The 23,463-nt window shown below is 37.3% G+C and overlaps 6 protein-coding genes across 6 annotated transcripts in view; 3 read left to right on the forward strand and 3 right to left on the reverse strand.

Moving 5' to 3' along the window:
- Positions 1–401: 401 nt before the first annotated feature.
- On the reverse strand, positions 402–2,636 carry Rpn9 (regulatory particle non-ATPase 9). Its single transcript, XM_043430766.1, has 5 exons — positions 2,477–2,636; positions 2,268–2,381; positions 1,829–2,155; positions 1,302–1,634; positions 402–941 (listed from the first exon to the last, which is right to left on the reverse strand). Exons 1-5 carry the CDS (start codon positions 2,590–2,592, stop codon positions 674–676), a joined length of 1,158 nt encoding a protein of 385 aa, XP_043286701.1. The 5' UTR covers positions 2,593–2,636; the 3' UTR covers positions 402–673.
- A 532-nt stretch (positions 2,637–3,168) lies between these two features.
- On the forward strand, positions 3,169–14,015 carry Pi4KIIIalpha (phosphatidylinositol 4-kinase III alpha). The gene is made up of 16 exons (XM_043430669.1): positions 3,169–3,438; positions 4,218–4,611; positions 4,842–5,353; positions 5,583–5,898; positions 6,674–6,928; positions 7,181–7,379; positions 7,479–7,683; positions 7,824–8,090; positions 8,442–10,309; positions 10,702–11,152; positions 11,321–11,608; positions 11,694–11,921; positions 12,101–12,447; positions 12,608–12,881; positions 12,963–13,369; positions 13,435–14,015. The coding sequence occupies exons 1-16, from the start codon at positions 3,349–3,351 to the stop codon at positions 13,658–13,660; spliced, it is 6,327 nt and encodes a 2,108-aa protein (XP_043286604.1). The 5' UTR covers positions 3,169–3,348; the 3' UTR covers positions 13,661–14,015.
- A 2-nt stretch (positions 14,016–14,017) lies between these two features.
- LOC122417352 (NADH dehydrogenase [ubiquinone] 1 alpha subcomplex subunit 7-like) lies at positions 14,018–15,214 on the reverse strand. The gene is made up of 3 exons (XM_043430798.1): positions 14,903–15,214; positions 14,492–14,670; positions 14,018–14,164 (listed from the first exon to the last, which is right to left on the reverse strand). The coding sequence occupies exons 1-3, from the start codon at positions 14,969–14,971 to the stop codon at positions 14,110–14,112; spliced, it is 303 nt and encodes a 100-aa protein (XP_043286733.1). The 5' UTR covers positions 14,972–15,214; the 3' UTR covers positions 14,018–14,109.
- Positions 15,215–15,426: 212 nt separating this feature from the next.
- Positions 15,427–20,245, forward strand: LOC122417315 (stAR-related lipid transfer protein 7, mitochondrial-like). Its single transcript, XM_043430744.1, has 6 exons — positions 15,427–16,190; positions 17,124–17,281; positions 17,660–17,928; positions 18,058–18,185; positions 18,387–18,526; positions 18,720–20,245. The coding sequence occupies exons 1-6, from the start codon at positions 15,793–15,795 to the stop codon at positions 19,100–19,102; spliced, it is 1,476 nt and encodes a 491-aa protein (XP_043286679.1). The 5' UTR covers positions 15,427–15,792; the 3' UTR covers positions 19,103–20,245.
- Positions 19,336–22,746, reverse strand: LOC122417322 (DNA-directed primase/polymerase protein-like). Its single transcript, XM_043430757.1, has 3 exons — positions 21,887–22,746; positions 20,732–21,522; positions 19,336–20,488 (listed from the first exon to the last, which is right to left on the reverse strand). The coding sequence occupies exons 1-3, from the start codon at positions 22,223–22,225 to the stop codon at positions 20,257–20,259; spliced, it is 1,362 nt and encodes a 453-aa protein (XP_043286692.1). The 5' UTR covers positions 22,226–22,746; the 3' UTR covers positions 19,336–20,256.
- Positions 22,631–23,463, forward strand: part of LOC122417289 (atrial natriuretic peptide receptor 1-like) — a 116,203-nt gene continuing 115,370 nt past the window's right edge. Inside the window, exon 1 of the mRNA XM_043430684.1 lies at positions 22,631–22,764. The gene's annotated coding sequence lies outside the window, so the exon portion shown is untranslated. The remainder of the gene's footprint in view (positions 22,765–23,463) is intronic.

Genomic DNA, 23,463 nt, shown 5'->3' on the forward strand with positions numbered 1-23,463 from the left:
TTTTACACCCTAACACTGTATACAAACTTCAAGCTCTACGGACTAGAAAATTGAAAAAAAGATAACCGAGAATGTAATTTATATCAAAATAATCATGTCATTTTTTAAACACTATTATTGCTATTTGAAACGAAACTTATTTTTGAGTGTTTGAATTTCAAATTCGTGTGAATTTAACCGAAAATGAATCTTCCACCGCATGTACATGGAAAGTTTAATTTCTCTTCGTGAAGGCGTGATCAAGAGACTCGGTAGCCTCTCAGGACAAGTACATTGACGACTCTGTCGTCCACTGGCCTGAGGCTCGCCAAGGCTATATTTTTTCCTATTGTATACTTTTTTAAAAATAAAGTATAAAAAATTAGATGTAACTGAAAAAAAATAATAGTAAAAAACAAGGAGACGGCCTTAAAAATTTTATTAAACGTTAAATCTCATGGAGTTTACAAGATTATCTTACTTGTTCAATTTATTTTCAACGATCCGAGCTCAGAGATTCCGAATACACATTGTGGCGTACTCAGTAGCAAAAACATCCAACAATATTTTTTCTTTTGAATGATTTGAAAGATTTTCATTACAGTACAATATTCGGAGGGCGGAAAAACAAGTAGTCGGATCAAATGCAACTTCGCAAAAGCACGTACGTTTACAAAACCCGATTCAATGTTAATTAAAGTGTTAAAATTTCGGAGGCGCGTGATTCCAAAAGATGTTCCATTGAATCTACGGCCTTGCACCAGCTGTTGAGCTGCTGCACCATATTGGCGATTTGGTTGCGGTCAAGTACACGTGGTTGTACCCAAGTCATGTTGACCGTTCCAGCTACTTGATCTATTGCTCCACGAACAAGTCCTTGGGCCAAAGCCTTCATTACCAAGAGCTCAACTTCCCCGATAGGCAAACGAGTCTCTTGCGATATTTCGGTGAACGTCAGTTGTCTGTAGAGAATGACAAATATATTGGAGTATGAAAATTTCATAAACAGAAATCGTAAAACAAGGAATTTATCTTCTATCGAATTTCCTTGCTTCTTTAATATTAATGTTTTTGATCTTTTAACATTTGATTATCTAATTTGAAAACGTTCTTCATTCATTTTCGATTAACATTTTTTTGCAACATAATATTCAAATACAGGTTTCAAGTATTAGGATCTACTGGTAAATTTACCGATTATAACGTTATCTAGTCAAAATGCTTTGCTTAGAATGATATTTAAATTTCATAGGAATCAAGTACGCATATTCTATACATTCTTTATCTTGTAATGCTCAAAGAACATGGGAATTTAAACTCACCGGTTGTTGGCTTGTCTCTTGAAAGTCATTTCCATGAGACATAGAAGAGATATTTTTTGCCTTAACTTCAGCTCCTGAGCTGCAAGATCAGCAACTTTGCTCCACTGTGGTTTAAGTTTTTCCAACGCAGCTATGTCTCCTGCATTGAAAGCGTGAAGAAGATCTACGAGCCATGAGTTTGTTGTTTCTTTAAGTGACTGCAGTACCGGATGGGCAAGCAATTCACCCAAATTATAAACTCCTTCGCCAAGAAGGGCGGCAAGGCCCAGGAAAAATGCATGTTGTTCTTGTTCTCGTTTACTTAATGTGTCAAGTTCAATACAGCCAAGATACCTGTCGTTTAAAATGAAGAATTTAATAAAGTGATTGAATATTAAACAGTTTATTTACTGATTTATTTGAAAATTTTTGTTTCTGAATTGATAATATGAAAATTTTCTGAATTGATAAATAGGCAGAAAAATTCAATTGCCTTTTTACAGAACAAAATTTGGAATTGATGGTAAATAAAGAATTGATTTACTTACCTAAGAGCAGTACGATAATACTCTGCATGTTTTCCTTGCAAGCGATAAAGTCTACTTGCCAAAAGATAGAATCTGCCATGAACGGTGGTAATACCATCGGCATTATCTAACATGACTTCCACTTCGTCAATAATTTTCTTTGTTTTTTCCTGATCGTTAAGTTTATCAAGGAGAATTTGTCCAGCCAAAACTTTACACAAAGCGACAGCCTCATTGTTGCTAGAGACTTTGGGCTCAGTCTTTTCTAAGAAGGTTATTGCCTCTTGTTTGTCTTCGAATTGAACAATCACATGAGCCAGTATTTCGACAAGGGACAATGGATTTATTCTTGAAAGAAAAAAATTTATTTTCACCAAGTTTATGGAATCGTAAAAAGAACAGAAAAGTAAGGTTATGTAGATCGATGAAGACGTAAACTAATAACAAAAAATCAACTCACTTGCTCTCGAAAGTCGACAAAAAGTTTTTGTACAATTGTACCAAATTATCGCCCTTCTGGAGGGCCGGATGTTTTACGAAGACCTCCAATTTTAGTGTAAGTTGATGCCAAAGCCTGCAAGTCACCCAAAAGCGTAGTGTCACAACAATAGTAATCAGCGTTTCAAGTGTTCATTCACTCAATAATATTATATTGATAAATTTCATTACTTTTTGTTGTAAAGCTCTTCTAGTTGAACCCATTCCGCAGCCAATTCCTTGTCGGGCACGTTCTGATTTTGACTTAAAAATGTGCTAACGTCCTTCGGGACCGCGAGGGCTGCCATGTTTATTGACAATGACCCGGCAAAATTTTCTCTGCGCAGACGCCACTTTTTATTTTTGAGAAAATGCCTCCTCCTCCTCAACGGCCGCAGCGCCGTAGCTCAACACGAAGATGAAAATTCCTTATGAAGGTGCTGATTTAGTCGACTGATTTTGGATTAATGATTTTTTTCAGTATTAATTGTTTGCCCGCTTCTTTTGTCGGTGATTGTCGGTTCGAAAATGCGGATGTAGCCGATTTTTTTTCAATTAAATTTGGTGGATGTCACACAAAAACGATTTTTCTGAATAACGGACATTCAAGGAAATGATTTTCTGATGAGGGTTGATTTTATTGATCTGACAATTATTTATACTCAAAAATAAATGATGTTCAAAATTCAAAATTAATCGGCCAAGTTCACCAAGGTAAAGTAAGGGGGGTTTCCATCTTCTCTGTCATTGACGCGTAGGCTGAATTTTTTTGGATCTTCTACATCACCGACTTTACCCGCCGTTCACCGTTGTGCGCAATCTTTTTTGCTTTATAGTATTTCACTCATATCCATGCAGCAGTGATAGAGCAATGCTAAACTCGTATAGCTCCCTATGAGCTGTATAATCAAAATGTCATGGCCAAAGTGATAGTGTCAGAATAGTGTGTTCAACAAAAGTGTTCGAATACGTATTGACAAGATTTTAATTAGTTATATTTTGAGTTAGTGCTTTATTGATATACTTCTAACCTTGAATTAAGTGTATACAGCAGTTAGGAAATAATGGCTGCGGACGAAAAACTCTTCTTTACCAAAACGGTTCAACATTTGGCAAGATCTCTTGCAGCAATAAAACCGACGCCCTGGGACAAGGTACATGTTCGAAATTCAATTATTTTGTGGTTATTTTAAATAACAAAATTTCATTATAGTTTTTTTTTATTGATTCCTGTAACCATTGTTTTTATTCATATTTATACTACGAGGTTAAAATTCTTTTGCGTCATCGACGAAAATTTCGTTTCCAAATGACAGCTGGATCTGTCAGTCGCAGAAGGTATTTTATACACTAAGGGCGAGTTATTCCAACTTCTAGGTAAGGCTATCCTGACAGTTAAAGATCTACAAGTCAATGCTTTTACACGCCAAATAAGTTATCTAGGAGTTAGAACAACTCGCCCTAAGTGATGAAATATGTGAATCATGTCTAATAATAAAATTCATGACAATAAATGATAATCTGAATGAGATAATCGAAAAATTTGTTGTTATTACTAAAAAATGATTTCAATGATGGTTAAAAGTTATTTTTCATTACTCAAATTTTGCCAGGTTATGTTTTGACGAATCTCTAATGACTACTCTGCAAACGTTAATTTACAGTTTGTACGGAAGTTTCGATCGTTTCATAATTTATAGCTATGCCACAATCCGAATCATTGCAAATAATTATCACAAACGTGTTGGGGAGAATCTGTATGAGCTCCGAAGATTCTTGTATGAATTGCATTGGAAGTACGAATCACATATGACATGCACTACAGTGTTAAAAAATATTCATTTAGGCATATATTTTTTGTTTTATGGAAAATAAGAAACTGCTAGATGAATGAAATATTTGAATAAGTATGTATCATTTTTCAATTCGATAGGTAAATCGTTTATTCAAGTTATGTCCACAAGATTTGGCACAAGGGGTTTTTCGCATAGATCAGCGGGGTCAAGATGCCACTATCGCTCTTGGAATTTATTTCCTTGAATCTGGACTCCAACATCGTGATCGAATACTTCCATATTTGTTGAGCCTCCTACGTGGTTTGCCAAAAGCAGTATGGCTTGACGAGGTTCGATTTTCACCTGTTGAAAGAGTACCAGTGGCCGAGCGTTTCAGTTTTTGCCTTAACACATTACTTAGCGATGTTGCTGCAAGATGCGAACCAGCCAGAGAGGAAATAATAGCCACTCAAGTAGAGATACTGATGGTTATGACAAATATGATAAGAGGGTGCAAAGAGCAGAATGGTAACAGGGGAACTCAGGCAAAACGTAAGATTTTTATCTATATAAGCTGGAAGCATAAAACTATTGTAACGGACGTTAAAGAATATGAAACTAATGGATAATAAATTTAAAGTATATTAATCTATCCAGAAATTAGAACTATTTTGTTAAGTATTGAATACGATTCTTTTTTTCGATCAACAAATTGAGACCTCATTTCAAATTAGTAGAAATTCGATTATCAAAAAAACATTTCCAAAATGAATGTGTTTCAGTGTCTCTGTGCAAGTGTCTCGTGCCTGTATTGATAGGCCTTGCTCGTTCGATGGGACGATTCGCTTGTCAAGATCCACCATTGCTTTGTCGCATATTTCCTTTACCCGAGCCACCGTTACCCGCATCTAACAATGAGAAGCCGATTGACAAGAGACACAGAAGTTTTTCAAATTTTCGTCCGATCATACCACGCTCTCTCAGTGGCAATTTAAACCCTCATTGGTCAATCGACAGTGCACAAGCTTCACTGCCAGTGGCTGAGGATTATTACTGTTCTACAAAACGACCTTCGCTTCATACTTATCTCTCAATTCCCTACGATCCAGCAACTTATTTTTTCTCGAGATACGGTTCGAGCTTCAATCAATTTCCACAAATGAGATGCAATGAGAGTCCTGAAAGACGAATGGGTCTACAATTCAGCATAGTTCATCTTCAGTCTGTCCTGGCATTGGCAAAAAAATTATTAACAAAGGAAATTCTTGCGTTCCTTGATGATGAGGCTCAGCAGGTAAGTAACTAACTCAACCACATCGATGTTCTCAAATGAGGAGCTCGAGAAAAATTATATCAACTTTCATAATAATAGAAATTCTTTTTTTCACCTGTCGATTTTTTATTTCTTCAATAATCAATATTATCCCAGTTGCTATTGTGTTAAATTAAATACTAAAGAAAATCATTCTACAAAATTCGTTGATGAGAAAATCATTTAGATAATGAAAAGAATTATTCTTCAGGTTTATTTCTTGGGTCAAGTGCAAATATTTCCTTATCGGACATTCAGCGAAACAATGAATTTGGTAATGGTCGCGCTGTTACGAGAGCTGTTGCAAAGTCAGCGTGATTTACCACCACCGTTTATCCGGGACGTGCAGGAGTTCGTGAAGGATCTTTTTTTGTCGGGCCAAACGGAATTGCAATCGCGTCAACACGATGCCAGTGAGCGAGAAGACGTTGATACGAATTTTCGTACAGTTAATAGATTCAAGGTCAACGTAATGGCGAATTCAGCGTGCGTTGATCTCTTGGTTTGGGCCATAGGAGACGAGACCGGTAAGCGAATCGATCCATGTTCCAATTTCCCCGATTATCATATCTTCACAAGATTTGTATGAATTGTAAAAATTAGCAATATTTTACGAAAACGTGTGTACACTTGAAACAAAATAAAACTCCAAGACTAAATTACGAGTGTCTGGGAGTACTCGTCTCGGAAATATGGGGACGACGAAAATTACAATCATTCATTTCGCAGCCACGTGAATGGGTAACGACGTTCAGGCTGAAACTGAAAAGTAAACATTGTTGTTTCCAGTAAACGGAGAGTACGATTTGACCGCGCTGTATGCGGACCTTGGCTCCATGCTCATCGGCGAGGGTATCTCGTATTACCCCCTTGTGTTACGCGTTTCGCATGGTTTTCCCTGTAAACGCTGCTTAGTCTAAACTCCTTTTTTTACTTTTTTAGCCTAACAAAATTGGAGAATCAGCGAGTCTAACGATTTCCGTAGGCATAAATATGTGATATTTTTCTGATTAGTGATTGGCGTGTACCAATTATACGTGTCCGCCATTTTTCCTTTTAATTATCACGATTTTATCGCGAATTCCTCTTCACGTGCCAACTTATATACCGCTTCGAAAAAACATTGTATCGTGCGTTTTGTCGTGAGACTGCGTGCTTTATCAACTAATGATTGATTGTACGAAGCTATTTGTTGCTCGCAGCAACTTTATATCGTATTATATCGTACGAGCTCTTTCGTTTTATTTTTCAATCAAAATAAATAATCTTCGTTGAATAAATTATTTGTATTTGTCATCGCAGGTGCGGATAGCCTCTGCAGTCGGCTGAATGAGAAGATCAATTTCAACCTCGCACCGAAACTTGTGCTTGCTCATATGCCCTTGTTAATGGTATGCCTCGAGGGATTGGGAAAATTGGCACAGAAATTTCCAAATATCGCCATAACATCGAATTACAATTTGCGGGATTTTCTCATGAACCCATCGCCCATACTCGTCAAGCTTCATCGCCATTACAATGAAAAATTGGCCAAGGACCGTCAGTTTAGGGCAACAAGTACGTGTTTAAATGTCTTATCAGAGAGTCAATCTCGCTGTTTATTCTCTAAATTTTGGCATCCACCCCGGTGCTAATTTGCCCACTGACTAGAATCATCGAATTTAGACGAATCAAGGGTAATTTTTTAACGGCAACGTTAGATCAAAACAATAGAAATTTCGATAAAAAATAAAAACAAAAATTACGTAGGATCGCAAGAGAAAATGCAAAAGCCATTTGATTTATGAGACAATTATTTGCATGCATTAGTCACAGTCCAGGGCAAAGAAATCGAGGATCCAAAAACTCCGACTTCACCAAGCCAGACGGCGTTTGAGAAGCTCAGAGATGCTGCTATTGGGAATCTCTGCATTGCCCTTGAAGCCGCTCATCCTGTGTATCCAAACTGTGTTCCCGCGTTAGTAAGCAGCGCATCGACCCGAATGTGCAGTTTGGAAAGAAGTGAAGGGTACAAATCTCCTATTTCCGTGATCATAAATTTCTTAGTGAATTTACACGTTTCAAGTTGTTGGATCACTATATTTACATATTTTTTCTCCCATATCAGCACGGAAAAATTGACGAACGAGCTCGTAGCTGAAAATATCGTGATAATGCTTGGTCATGTTGCGGTTGCCTTGAAAGATACTCCAAAAACAACGAGTAGTATTCTACAATTTTTCGAACAGAGTTTCTGTCGCGATCCCAGTGCCCTCGATAGACTCATAGTCGATCAGCTCGGATGCATGATTATCGCCAAGTGCGAAGCACGAGTACGTATGAACGAAAAGTTATCTAATGGAAAAATAATTCATTCGATGCGTTATCATATCACGAGTCAATTATAAATACAAAAAAAAATATGAATTCCTTGAAACCTAGAATAACATGTTACATTTTGATTATTTCACAGGGAGAAATTATGAAGATGTTTTCCGTTTCCCTCGAATCGAGCTGCAAAACATACGTAACGAATGTCGATCGCAAACAATATCGTCATGTAACGGGAGCTGTAACAAACGCACTTGCAAATATAGCGGCCAATCTTCAGGGTGAAGATGAACTTGATAAGCTTCTGCTGCGTCTGTTACAGCTCTTTGTATCAATGGGCCTCGAAGGGAAACGCGCGAGTGACAAGACTTCAACGACTGCAACGATGGGAACAATGACTACTATGACGGTGAAACACAATTATCCTCAGATACCTACACTACGGGATCGAAAACTATCACAATTCTTAGGAAATAACTTTTTACCTTTTCTATTCAGTACAGATTTTATTATCGACTCTCAGAATCTACTTTATCAAACACTATTTCTTTGTTATTATATATAAAACGAGAGGTATGATGGATAATTGAAATTTATTGTTTTGAGCCCGGGAAATTTTATGTTGAAGAGAAGATTAAGGTCGTTTTCAATTCCGTTGTACGATTTGAGATCGAAATAATCGATTTCCGAGCGTATTTATGCCTTCGATTATAAAATTGGATATTGTTATAGCACGTAATTTATGAATTTTGTTTTACAGAAAGGTTCAAGCAGCGCTGGAAATTTAGGTGCTCTAATTCCAGTAATTGCGATACTCGTACGTCGATTACCACCTATAAGACAACCGCCACCTCGAGTGCTGAAGCTCTTCAAGGATTTTTGGTTGTATTGCGTCGTTTTTGGATTTGCTGCTGCCGAGTCTCCTCATTCGTCGAGAATATGGCCAGCCGAATGGTACGAGGGGGTCAAAGAGATAGCAATTAAATCTCCGTACCTAATATCACAGACTAACGCGAAGTTAGAGATGAGAGAGCTCCAGTATACTTCGGCAGTAAGAAACGAGAGTGTATCAATGACGGAACTTCAAGAATTACGGGCTCAGATCTTGAAAATGAGCATAAAGACAAGCGAGGCAGTTGCTTACGTGAGCAAGATGCAGTTCGCTCAAATAACCTACCTGCTTTCGGTTTATTGGGTGGAAACATTGAGAGTAGCGAACAGCCCTGAGCCAAGTTTACAGCCGATAATGGAATATTTAAGCGATTCCGATCTGCAGAAAGACAAAAGTGGAATGTGGCAGTGCATAAGCGGCGTCGCAGATTCGGTATTTGCGGCGTTCAAGAGCGTTATGCAGAAAAAGCCAAAGGACGAAAGGCGCGAACGTGAGCTCGAAAATCATGCCCAATTCCTTCTAGTCAATTTCAATCACGTGCACAAACAAATACGACGGGTTGCGGATACTTATCTCAGTGATTTGGTCGATGCTTTTCCTCATTTATTGTGGAATTGTCGAGTACTGTGGAGTATGTTGGACATACTTCAGGTACTCTCGTTTTCCCTTCAGCTTGATCCTAACGAGGAAACGCCCACGTTACGTATTCCCGGCACACCATACAGTATACATTTGATGGATACTCTTGAAGCAAGAGAGATGATAGTAAAAGATTTTGCCGCAAGATGCAAGCAAATAGTGCAGGAAGCAATGAAATGGGCACCGCACGCGACTCGATCGCATCTCCAAGAATACATAAATCAGATTCCGTCATCGGGAATGTGGCATCACGCAGGACTCGCTTTGGCTACTGATTCGGTATTAGAATTCGTTGATGTGGCTGTACCAACGACTTATCCAACGAATACGAACTCATTGGACAAGCGACCGCGTGGTGCCAAGGGCGCTAGTACTTGGCTCTTGTCCATGATGTCAAGAAGATCTTGGTACGCTGGCGAAGTTGCTGGCATGCTTGCTTTGGCACGGAGTGATTCGCCGACCACTGAAACTGCGCCGGAAGACGGCAGAAATATGGTCATCGATCGTGTCATCGCTGCTGTCAAACGTTCGTGCAGTAACACTGACAACGTTCAACATCAAGGAGCTCTTTGGCGCGCTACCGCCTTACTCATTTCCGTGCCAGGAATACACCGGAAATTACTGTACTCAGTTGCCTGGTCACAAGTCGAATTGTTCACCAATACAGCTATGACGACTGCCACTGAATGTTGGCAGTGGATACTCACCGCTCGACCTGACCTCAAGTTACGATTCCTGCAGGAAATGCTTGCAGCTTGGCAATACACGGTCAATAAAAAAATGGGCTTATTTTCACCGGAACGACAAGAAGTCAGTCCGCTGGCTGTTTACGAAGGCTGCGAGCTTGGACCAAATCCACCATACGTTAAACCTCACGAGATTTGGGTCACTTTCATCGTTGAGATTATTGAAACTGCCAAATATTGCTGTCAAGAAACTATCGAAATGATTGCTATCCTGCTGCATCGATCTTTACCTATGACCGTTGGTGCGACGAACGAAGAACACGGCTTGAACAGACATGTCGCTGCCGTCGGGGCTCGCTTCAAACTTTTGTCTTGCGGTCTCCTCCTTCTGCAAGGTGACACTTTGCCGAGGTAATAGACTGATTTTATATTTAGTTTCAACAAAATTTTACAGAAATTATTGTAAAAGTATCGAAACTATCAAGTCTTAGAGAGAAAGGACCTCGGTAAAACTTTTGTATTGTCAGGGCTTTTACTAAAAATGATATTGATCGAGAACTGAAGAATCATTGCAAAAGCCGACGTAAATACGAGAACAAAACTGTCATTGGAATTGACTGAAACTTTGACAGTTGATGGTTCTATTAAAAAGTTCCGATTCAAATTATTTAACGGGACTATTCGACTAAAAGTTAAAATAATAGAAAAAATCGGCAATTGAAATGAAATGAAATTTGCACCGAATTGAAAATTTGGAAGTATTTGCAAATATTTCGAAAGTTAACATTTGTTTTGTTTTCAAGATACCTGAGTAAAAACGTTTTGCGTGAGCGAGTTTATTGCAACTGTCTGGATTACTTCTGTCGCGAACGACAAATGCCGACCCAAGAACCCGATCAACTCCGTGAGGATATCATAACGTTGATAAGATTCTGGCAAGTGATGCACAGTGAAAAGAAATATCTGATGATGGGGAGCAGCGAGGGAGATTATGATGGAATGGTGGAGCCACAGTGCGGGTTCGGTGGCATCGACCCCACTATAAATTCGCTTGCTCCAACGGGACGAGAATTGGTGAAACAACCTGCTGCCGGATGGATAAATACAGTACCACTCTCCACGAGCAGTAACGCTCTTGGAAAACGAAGCAATCGAAGTAAACGTATTATGCACAACAACGTCGCTGTCAAGGATTACATAAAGAAGCGCAATTTGATTTTGGGCTTGCTAGCAGAGGAAATTGAGTTGCTGCTGGTAACGACTGTTCGAAATATTAAATTTTTTCCGAAATAATTCTTACTAACGAAGATGAACATTTTCGATGAATCTCCATTGCTCGGTTCTTTTGTTCCATTCATTTTTTTTTTATAAACGACCATTAAAAAACGATGCTGTTTACTAAAAATTCGTTGTGCATGTCAGGTGTGGCACAATCCAGGTGGACGTCAAGATCTTGCGTTGCCCGGTGAGAATTCGATAGCTGAATGGCGAGCTAAAGTGATGAATGAACGTTGGCGCGACTATACTCGTCTCGCATGGGAAATAAGTCCGGTGTTAGCGGTTTATCTCCCAGTTCGACTGAAGAAAACTGACTCGATAGTCAAAGAAGTGTGCAGGCTTGTGAGGCTTAAACCAATTCCCGTAATGCATGTACCAGAAGCAATGCAATATCTCGTCACTACGGAAAGTCTGTTGAACGATGCACCGGAGGTAAAAAAAACCGTGCCAATCAGCCATTTTGCGAAACAAAAATTAACCGCCTCTAACAATTAACGAGTTTTTCTTTGCTGTTCAGCTCGTCCACATGCTAACCTGGGAACGAATTTCTCCGATTGAAGCACTGGCATACTTCTCAAGACAATTTCCTCATCACCCTATATCGGCACAATACGCGGTCGATGTCCTTGCAAGCTATCCAGCAGATGCGGTTCTGTTCTACATCCCGCAGCTTGTTCAAGCTGTACGTCACGACACCATGGGTTACGTGATTGAATTCATCAAAGCGATTGCCAAGCGTTCACAGGTTTGTGTGGAATACTTTGGTTATTGTTGGGAATACTTTCGCGATTTGGTACGAGCTCATCCTATCGCCCCATGCTCCTAAGTTTTACATAATTATTTTTGTATTTGTTTTTGTTTTTCGTGTATTTGTAAAAACAGTATTTGTTTTTTACGTCATTTATTTTTGTCCCTTTTTCACAGGTGGTTGCACATCAACTGATTTGGAATATGCAAACGAATATGTACACCGACGAGGATAAGCAGATGAAAGATCCGGATTTGTTCGACACTCTTGATTCGTTGATAAAGAGTATTTTAAGTTCTTTATCCGGCCCAGCAAAACAGTTTTATGAGCGTGAATTTGATTTCTTCGAAAAAATAACTAATATATCGGGTGAAATACGTCCGTATCCCAAAGGTCCCGAACGGAGAGAGGCCTGTTTGAAATCGTTGCGAAAAATAACAGTACAGCCAGGTTGTTACTTACCTTCGAATCCTGAAGCAATGGTCATCGACATTGATTATAATAGCGGCAGACCCATGCAGAGGTGAATCAACGTTTTCGCATGTTTAAGCAGCTCTTTCAAAATGAAATTTTTTTATTTATTAGTTCAGTTCATAATAATTATTATCGATGTAAAGACAGGACCCTTGTCAATTGTTTTTAAAATATTCATCTGTATAAAAAGAGCGTTCTTTCTGTTCCAGTGCTGCCAAAGCACCGTTTCTGGCCCGATTTCGAGTACAACGTTACGGCATAAATGAGCTGGAGAACATAGCAATGGCTGTATCAGCAAACGCAAAAGTCGAGACAAAGTGTGCTGGTCTCGAAACGTGGCAGGCTGCGATATTCAAAGTCGGCGATGACGTGCGACAGGATATGCTGGCCCTTCAGGTTATTGGAATTTTCAAACACGTTTTCCAACAAGTTGGTTTAAACCTATTCTTGTACCCGTACAGGGTGGTTGCGACAGCTCCTGGGGTAAGGATTATTATTCACTACGAAAAAATCTCGAATCCAGTGAATCGATCAATTCGTCATCGTTCAACGAATTGTTTTCAGTGTGGCGTTATCGAATGTGTGCCAGATGCTGAATCGAGAGATCAACTAGGACGTCAAACTGATATCGGCATGTACGAATATTTCCGAACAAAGTACGGTGATGAGACGAGCAAAGAATTTCAAACGGCTAGACGGAATTTTGTTAAATCGATGGCAGCGTACAGCGTAATAACATATCTGCTACAAATCAAGGATCGTCACAACGGAAATATAATGTTGGACAAGGAAGGTCACATAATACACATTGATTTTGGATTTATGTTTGAGAGTTCGCCAGGTGGAAATCTTGGTTTTGAGCCAGACATAAAATTGACCGATGAGATGGTTCTCGTCATGGGAGGCAAAATGGAAGCTGCACCGTTCCGCTGGTTCATGGAACTTTGCGTTCAAGCTTTTCTCGCAGTGAGGTAAAAGAAAAAACAATGCAAACCTTTTTCTTTGCGAAATTAATGTCAAATTTCATATTTTCCAGACCCTACCAAGAGGCAATAATATCATTAGTTTCCTTGATGCTGGATACTGGTCTACCATGCTTTCGTGGACAAACGATCAAACTACTACGAAGTCGCTTCGCGCCGATGGCAACAGATCGAGAAGCTGCAGTTTTTATGCTCAACGTAATACGCAATAGCTTCTTGAACTTCCGTACGAAAACCTACGACATGATACAGTATTACCAAAATCAAATTCCGTATTAAATCCGTCACTTCACGCGAGTGGATTAATTGTTATTCGTGATATTCTTAAATATTCGTATCGGTGGGTATCGATATGGAGAGAATTCCTCCATATCAGTAAAAAGAACAAACATGTACAATTGTATGATTTTATCATAATCAGAATGATTGAAAATTAATCAATTCCTTACATATACTCGGGTACTATGTACATTTGTACAGTTTTTGTGCGTGTGTAATTGGACGATTATGCATTTGGATTTTTTCGAAATCGGCGCAGGGATATGTACATTCCTTATCTATGTATGTATTTGTTATAATATTTATTCTGTGAATTGTTAGTTCGTGGAGAAATAAAACATTTTATGGTTGCCAATGTTACGCTTTAAAATAGTTTAATGAATGCAATTTATTACTGCTCTATTTACTATTATTACATTTTAAAGTTAGTCCCACTGACAGACTTATTATTACTGTAAATAAACCTTGTTTGGTGTCACTGTTTTAACCTCAGCAGCCGCTGATCTGCAATTGTAAGTGATTTGATTATTTGATGTTCTATTTTTGAAAGAGAACTATAATGAAACTAATAGTTTGACTTCTGAATCATATTTTGATAGCATCTTTAATAATTTTCTGTATAATCTATTTTTATTTGTATCAAATCGTAATCAGACTGTTTCCAAATTGTCATGGTTAATTTTCTTTTTCTTCATGGGTTTTGGTCCCTTTTCAATCATAATCTACAAGGGAAAAATACTCCAAAACGCAATATCTTTTATAATTTTTTGATATTTGAGGAGACCCATTGACTTTAATCTAAATTCCAACTTCATTGTATTTAACTCTCACCCATCAGTGATTTGCCTTCCCATTGGAATTTCAAATGGAGGTTGGACTTCGCGTCTTGCGTCTCTAGTGTAGTAATAAATCTTAGATGTTTTGTGATAAGGGCCTCCTGGGACTTCGGGGGGTGGTTGATCTCTAGCCGCAATGATATCTGCAAATCTTAATGCTTCCGTGTGTCCCTTCTGCAAATAATTTTGAAAAATTTACTTTTGGTAAGATTTTACTATCAAAGATGCATTTTAGCTTCGTTGAAATGAATACACCCAATAGTTAGAATGTCATGTGTTGAAATAAAATCGATGCCGAACTTATGTAAGTCCATAACATTTTCTGGATCCTTATTTGTGCAATGCAAACGCAAAATATGTTTTCAGGTTATGTTATTTTGAGAGAAAAACATTACGAAAAACTTACACCGCGCAGAAATCTTTGAACAGCTTTTAAGAATGGTCCAACACTACGATGGTTGAATTTTTGGGGCATGATTGTTTCTATTACACGAAAACACTGATGAGTAAAAGAAAACAGAAATTTGTGTCTTGTGTCACTCCTCGACAGATGAGCTACACATTATAAATATACCGAGTCTCTTGATATGTATATATTTTGATTGAGCAAGTTATCTGTCCAGACCATGCAGTTATTTAACCATGAAATTATATTGCATTTGGAATGTATCGCCGTCAGATTGTTATTAATCAAGATCGATACATTCTTTCCTTAGATTCATTTTGACGTTTTTGATACGACGATATTCTAAATTCCTTTTCTTATATATTGAAGAAAAATTTGAAATATTTCTGATGTTTTCGGACAGTGTCGGATTCGGATTGGTCGAATTTCACAAAGATGTTTAAGTTCGTTGCAATAGAAAATCGGGCAGAACGACGACGAATGAAAGCAAGGAAGCAACTTGCTTGCTGCCACGCCGAGATTATCTCCGAGCTCGTGAGATGGGAACACACGTGACACATTTAATTGCTCCGGAATTTTTGATTGAGCGAGCAAGAGAATAAAAAACATATCTATAGATCTGAGTGTGACGATATTTTTTCTTCAACACGTTTCGAGTATTCCGTGCTTGCTATTATTATCCTATTTCCATTATAGCTATTGAATTGTGGACGATTGCCGATTAAATGTTTCGTTATTGCGATCAAGGCCGTGTGAATTTTCCGATAATACTTGAACTTGCTTGCCGGTGGGAACATTTAAACTGCAAAATGCTTAATTGTTCGTGACTCCAATTGACGACCTCATTCAGCCCGAATTTGTAATTACACGTGTTTTTTTTTCCGTCAACTATGTATTCGCATCGAGTGTCAACGACTTTATTGCGTCATTTGAATTCTAATATTCCACAAAACAGCACGAGCAATGTGTTGTTTTTAGGACATTGTAGATTTTACGGTAAATTTGGTGGTTATGGAAAACAAATAAGTATTTGGTTCGGTGAACAGAGTGCTCAAGTAGTTCGTTCGTGTGCTCGACAATTTGAATTTATTGCTGCTCAACGCGTTAGACGTGGAATACAACTATTCAATCTTTACTCCAAAATTTGGGATGAAGTTGCCCTCAAGGAATTCATGAAATCTTGGAGACGCAGAATCGGACGTAATACTCGGGAATTTTTTATTAGCGCGGTCGGTGTTACCGTGTACAATTGGAACGGTGAAAGAATATCTGACCAAGAACTCCACAGGTTTGTCCATTTGAAATCAAACAATTTAAATTTCATATTTTTTTGTTAAACTGAATATAGTTGTGGCCATATTGCAATTTTAAAAAGCAGTAAAAAGTTAATCGCTTAATGCCATTAAGCTCAAGAAAGTACATTTTCGTTCTTCTTTTTATGCATATTTTACCTGTACAATTTTGAAAGAATCTTAATTTGTGGATCACAGATTTTTTTTTCAGCTGAGAGAAATAGGTATCAGCTGAATTTTTTAATTATCCTAAACATTACTCATATGCCTCAATTGATGAAGGAACAGATATTTTCTAGGTTTTTTATTCAGAAACTTTTCTGTCACCCAATAAATTTGGGTATTTTGTGAGCGTAGTTTTTAAAAAAAATTAAATGAAAAATCTTTTTTGTGAAATGATTGGATTCTGCTCCAAAACATGTTTTAACGAATAAATTACTTTTTTGTGCGTAAAGTTTTAAGCTCAATTACCATTTTTTAGGAAAACAAATTTCTGACATATATCATTTGAAAAAACTGAGTTCTATCAATATTTTTTTGACATTCCCGATATGGGAACATGGTTTTTGGTTTTAATGATGTCTTATTTTTTAACTAAGAAAGTAACTTTTTAAAATCCATTGTAAGATGAAAGGAAATTTTGGTAAATATTTTATCACCGAATACGTTGCATTTACAAAAAAGTATGTTTTCTGATAAATATGATCGACTTTGATTATCAAGAAATGAAGTAGTAGCTTGACACCAATTGCTTTGAGAAAAAGCCAGTGCGAGCACTACACACTCATCTATATCTGAGTATTTAGAAACTGTATTTTCACAGCATTGTATTGAATGAAAAATAATTGAGTAATTGTGAGCTTTGTTGGGTTTGAAATATCCGTATAATATGAATATTCAAAATCAAATGTTGATATTTTTGTACGCAGTTACTCCAAAGAGATTGAAGGAATTTATAAGTTGAGAGATGCCACCGTTGTCTGTGAAAAATGCCATTTGCGATTGGTGGTAGACACTGCTCAGGCTGGAGTGAAATATTGTACGTGCCACAGTGCTAAACCAACTTTTGCTTCTTCAACCCAAACAGGTGAGAACGATTCATGGCCTCTAATTTTTTCCCCTGTTGATTTTGTTACGTAATTCTATTCAAAGCTTTTCTCAGGGACAGACACGTGTTGGTATATTTTCTATATATAGATCGCGCGGGTAAAAAGTCGGTTGATTGCGTTCTGGTTCAAGGGGGGACTACGCTCTTTTAATCTTACCAAAACAGAAGTATTTCGAAAACAAATAAATTTTATTTCAACTGTCAAATACTTCGCGTTTTGGATAATTGAAAGATTTTCAATCTGTATATGAATTGTAATAATTTTATTCGAATTGAATATTTGATATTACTCAATATTTTTTTATCGAAATTTCGAAAGAAACTGTATGCGCTAATAAGCATTTGGTTGTATTGCAGGAACTGAATGGCAGCCTTTTATCGAGAGAAAAGATATGCTGGTATGGCGGAAGGAAGAGCCCAATTCTGGTGGTTTGTACGTTTATAAAGTATTTGGCTCGTTTGCGGATGTATCGGCAGAAGATTTTCTCCAAGTTCAGGTCGACGTTGACTACAGAAAAGAATGGGATCCGACAGCAAAAAGATTGGAGATCATTGATTCTGATCCACGATCAGAAGCAGAAATGGACCGACAGAGCGACGTCGTATACTGGGAAATGGAATGGCCTGTTAGTACTATCCGAACGAACAGTTTATTCAGATGCTGCTTATTGAATATGGCAGCGTTGAAATCAGCGATAATTAATATTAACAAAAAAAGAATTTTAAATGTGATCGAAGAAAATTGATTTTTGCAGAGACTCTTTTCCAATCGAGATTATGTGTACGAGCGCAGATGGGCTGTAGACAAAGACAAAGGAATTGTGGTGATTGTTAATAAAGTAACGAACCATCCAGAAGCGCCAACCAGACCTGACACGTACAGGTAATATTTGCTTTTGTGATTATTTCTAAACGTTAAACCGCAAAGTCTCCCAATTCAGTTTTTAATCTCTCTTTGCGCATAAAATGAGTTTTAATGCTTTGTCGATCTACAAATAAAAAAAAGTGATGAACTCCTAAATAAATATTGGAAATTTCATGAACAGAGAACACAAATAATGATTAGATGGTTTTTTTGTAACAGGGTAACTTCATACTGGTCATACATGGTTATAAAACCTTCTACTAAGTTCGACGAGCCAGGAATAGAATTCGGAATGACTTATTTTGATGATCCAGGCATTAATATACCGTCAGCTGTAACAACATGGGTTGCAATGAGTGGTAAGATCTCGCCCTTAATTTTCATATTTCGAGGTTCTATCTGACGGAACTTTCAATCAAAAACGAAAGATGATTATATAGTAAAAAAATGAGTAAGAAATTGAAAATTGAATTTGAACATGCAAAATTGAATAATGATGATTGCAACGGTCTGAGATTAATATGAAAATGTTGTAATCTTGCTTGTTGAAAGGTCTGCCAGATTTTTTGTGCCGTATGAGACAAGCTGCCAAAGATTATAAAAAGTACACTTCAGAAAAGTTAGGAGAAGTGCTAGCGGCCGAAGTTTCGAGTGTGATCGAAGAAAAAGCGAAAGTTGATAGCGGCGTCGAAATAATATTAGGGGTGAGCGACGCATCCGAAGTAAATGAGGAAACGGCGAAGGAGAAATCCCGCGTTGAATCGGAAATAATAGGCAACCCGGTAGAACGAAACGATGAGTACGAAGATCAGGAGATCGAGTCTGAAGAAGAGATAAAAGAGTTCGATGGAGACTGTGGCAGCATGACGGAAGTGAAGTCTCAACAGGAACACGGTTATTTGAGATATTTCTTTTTAACTAAATTATTCGCATGACAATTATACACATTTTCGCCGGGGGATTTGAATACCAACGGCGAGAATGGAACGAGTACAACGAATTTAGAATCAAGCAAATATGCATCGGACACAGAAGAACTGGTTTGAGAACACACTTTTTCTTGCTGACGGCGAAAACTCATTTTCCTTTGCAAAAAAGCGCTCTATGTTCTCACGTTTCGACTAGAGAATTTGGAATAGAATTTTGTAGTATATTATTGAACTCAACATTTTGAGGCCTCCAGACGTATATTTTTTCATTTTACAAATTGTAAAAAATGTAATCATATGACAATACAATTCCAAGCGTTCGCGAAATAAAATCGCATTCGAAATTCCACTGCTCTATGAAAACAGCTACAAATCACCGACTCAATTTTTGCAGACCTTCATTTCATTTTAAACGGTAATAAAATACAATTTTTATATCAAAGCTTCAATGTACTTTGATGCTACATTTTTTCCTGTATAAGCGCTAGGAACTCTGAGTGCTCTTAAGGTCGCTTTGCATATAATTTTTCTATAGAAAATTTGTGTACAAACGCAACGTAGAATCACAATGCAAAAGTCATTAAAATATAAGTGTCAGTTATTTAAGATAACAGTACAATGATTTTACTGTTATGTGAAATGAATAGATTATTCTCAACGGGGCAAATTTATAAATCTTCTTTCAAACGTTCAAAAAACTGTGGGAAATCTCAGTGAGCGTTGTGGAATTTTCGAGCCCAATATTTCATCTAAAAATCCCCATCCGGGGATTTTTAGATGAAAATGAAACGGAAAAATACTTCAAGTATGGGAAGTTGTATTATGAATTTGTCTCGACAATATCCATCAAACAATGAGCATCGAAATGCGCAGTAACATTTAGTGTATCAAGCAAATAAATATATCTGTAAATTGAATGAGAAAACGTAATAATAATAAAATATGAACCTACCGATGATTATTTGAAAAACTGCTTATAGATAGTTCAATATTTTGAAGTATCGAAGAGGACAAAACTCTCAGCAATGTCGTATATACTTGTGTACAAAATATACAAATTTAGATATTCCTGTGAATACGAATAAATAATCGTATGTCTTTACAAATTGTATTATTAATAATGAAATATACATTTTTACCATGTCGAAAGACTTTTGTGATCAAAATTGTGATATATCGCATTGATTATCCTCTTTTGCTGCGATATCCAAAAATAATTCATCTTCCTCATCGTCAATGTGAAAAGAAACTTCAAGAGGTATGTCTTTCGGAGCTGATACAAAATCAGCACAATCCTCGTCATGACATCTTTGATAAACTTTTTTTGTACGCAAATCGACTGTCCAGAAAACGTTGTTACTTTTGTGCTCTCTACCGATGTTGGCGCAATACCTGAAATTCGTTTGCATCGTGAACATCCCTCAAAATAATGAAAAAAACAACTTGCTATCTATTCGTAATGTTTTTCATATCTAAAAATTGATCTACACATTTTTTAATTCTTCTGAAAACTATTTTTGCCTTCAATTCTGTATTTTTTTTTTCGCCAACATACTTTGAGAGAATCGTTGTCAAACAACAAAGGAAATGCAGAATATCGACTTTTATGCTCAACACATTGTAAGAGATATTCACCTATTTCCGAGAATTTCATAAACGATGATTCTTCGTTGTTCGTAGTACTTGGACAAGCGAATTTTGCCAGGTTTGACAAGAGACAAAATGAATTTGTCAAGTTCGGGATACAAGGAAGCAGAGTATTGAGTGTTAGAAAAATTCACTCGACTAGAAGACCCCGAATAAGCTTGTGATCCAATAGAATCGATATCTTTGATTTCAAGAATTGAGAGATTTTTTTTGTCAGGAAAAAAGGATATCAGTGAGTCGAGAAAGATGGCAAGTTGTTTGTCATTGCGGTCTTGCAATGGGACGTGTTTCGATTCTGGAGCAACTAGAAGATTTGAAAGTTTACCCCACTTTGTAGATTTGTAAATACGGAAATGTCGATTACGCGAGTAAACCAAAGTGTCAATGAATATTTTTTTTCCCTTATCCGTCTCGACAAAAAGTTGTTCCAGTTCTTTTCTGTCGTAATGACTCAGTACATCATGAAGTACAGAGCTGTTTTCCAAATATTCTTCTACCTCTTTGCAAACACCCTTCACAAAACTGCCGATCTGTATATTATTACAAAATGCTACATCCTTCCTACAAAATATCAGATGCCTGCTGAATTTTGATCTTGTAGTAGAATCCAAATTCACCACATTTTTCTCATCCCACGACAAACCCCAATATTTTTCTATGTAGGAACAGAAAATTTTTATCACGGTATCTGTCATGCGTGGACCGTCGCTGCCTGGATTCAGTTCCAGTTTGAATTCAAGATCAAAGTACAACCAGCAAGGAGCTCCTTCTGGTATTACCTGGAAAAACAAATTTTTAAATGCACTTTTTATATTTTTTAAAAAGTCACAATCATTTTTTTTTAAATGGTTCCAAAATTGAGATCTTGCATTTATTTCTATAATCATTGGTAGTCAACGTAAAGTCATAAAAATAATGTTACCAATTATCTAATGAATCTCACAACAAAATAGTTCATTTACAGTTCTTTAGGTTTTAATCGAAACTGTGTCAATCTATTCTTCATATTTCTGTTATCAGCACTATTTGAATTTTATTCCATAACTGTATTTCAATAAATTATTTTTCGAATCCGTATCGGGCCTTTTTGGAGATAACGGGTGGAAATGATACGTCTATTTTTTTTTGGAGTTTTTATCTTACCTCGTAAAAACATCTACTTTCATTGGACATTCGTGAAGTATAAAACCAAAAGACTTCGGGATGTGCGACAATAAATTCCCGATAACCGCTCTCTTTCTGATAAACGAATGTACAAACAGTTTCTATTTCGGACTGTTTTTCAGCAGTTTCGAGAGCTTCGGCTTGACGTGGAAATTGTTGCCAAAATTGAGTAGGTCCCATGAGTTTTTGAGGCATTCGGTTGAACAATAAATATTTGTAACGCTCTGCGTTTTTTAAAGTTTTTTCCATCCTCAGTTTCGAGTATTCGGCTCTATCTTCGCCATAAAAGACCGACGGTTTTATCGGTTCCATTTTCATTATCAGGAAAAATACCTTGAGAATAGCACGCGCACTGACGTTTTCCACTTATTTAACGATGTACTCGTTTCGAATCCGGTAATATTTTAACTCATCGAGCGCGACACATTTTCTCATGTAATTGTAAATATTTTCTGAAATGTTGAATTTTTCACGGCACACCACTAGTCATTGAATATAACGCAAAATCCTCCAATTTCATACGAGCAACGAATCGAGTACATCACAACTATTATCAATTACCATACAGTTACGACGGTTTTCGTTGCAACAGGTCGAAACAGGCACGGTACGATCGCATGGGTATACTGCAAACTGCAATGCAATACGAGCGCGCGAAAATACTGCCTCACGCCGCATGAAAACAATAACATACGCGCTACGGTCATGTTTATACGCGGCGCGCGCATCTACAACGTTCCCTCACTTCGTCGCTCTCTTCTCAACGCACTGCTTCGAGCTCGAGCAAGTATGTACTTGATTTCAGGGCCATAAAACAGCAAGTTCGCGCCAACGTCAATTTCATATACAGTACAACGGTACGTTTTGTTTTTAAATCATTGATATGTACGGATATAACGCTATTTCACATTTTTTATATAAAATTGGTGGAGAATAAATCTAATGTTTGATTGCGATGCCCCAAGAGATCGACGCGACACTTATTAGATATGTTAAAACGAAACAAAGCTACAATCATAATAATATCATAACAATAATAATTAAAGTCTCTGAGTATACCTAACCTTTGATTGATATGAATACCAATGGATGTGCATATAGAAATATATGCATGTATTTGACTTGCAATTGAGATGGTTATTGCCTAATAAAATATGATTCATCATCGAAAAATAGCAAATGTAGGACTTGAATTTGTGACCGAGAGTAGTACAATGACGTTGCAAAAAGTGTCTAACGAATATAAACAATAAGAGAGTCATTTTCGTACTCTGTAATTTACGGTTTAAAATTGAACGTCCTAAAACGTGGAAGCAAACGTGAAAAAATTTGTTCACTATTTTCGCAGTATTGTGTATGTGTCACTTCGAAAAGAACACGCTCAACTGCCACACTTCGATGTATACTGAAATTCACCGAATCGAAAATTTTTCGAGGCACGGTACATCATTTTACACGAATCTAAATTTTCTTATGTAATCCCTCGAGCTCCGTAGCATTCAGTAAACAAAGCCGAACCATTGTTTACCGCTATAACCTGAGTTTGTCCGCGTTCG

Source organism: Venturia canescens, chromosome 1 (assembly GCF_019457755.1).
Source record: "Venturia canescens isolate UGA chromosome 1, ASM1945775v1, whole genome shotgun sequence".
Lineage (NCBI taxonomy): Eukaryota > Metazoa > Arthropoda > Insecta > Hymenoptera > Ichneumonidae > Venturia > Venturia canescens.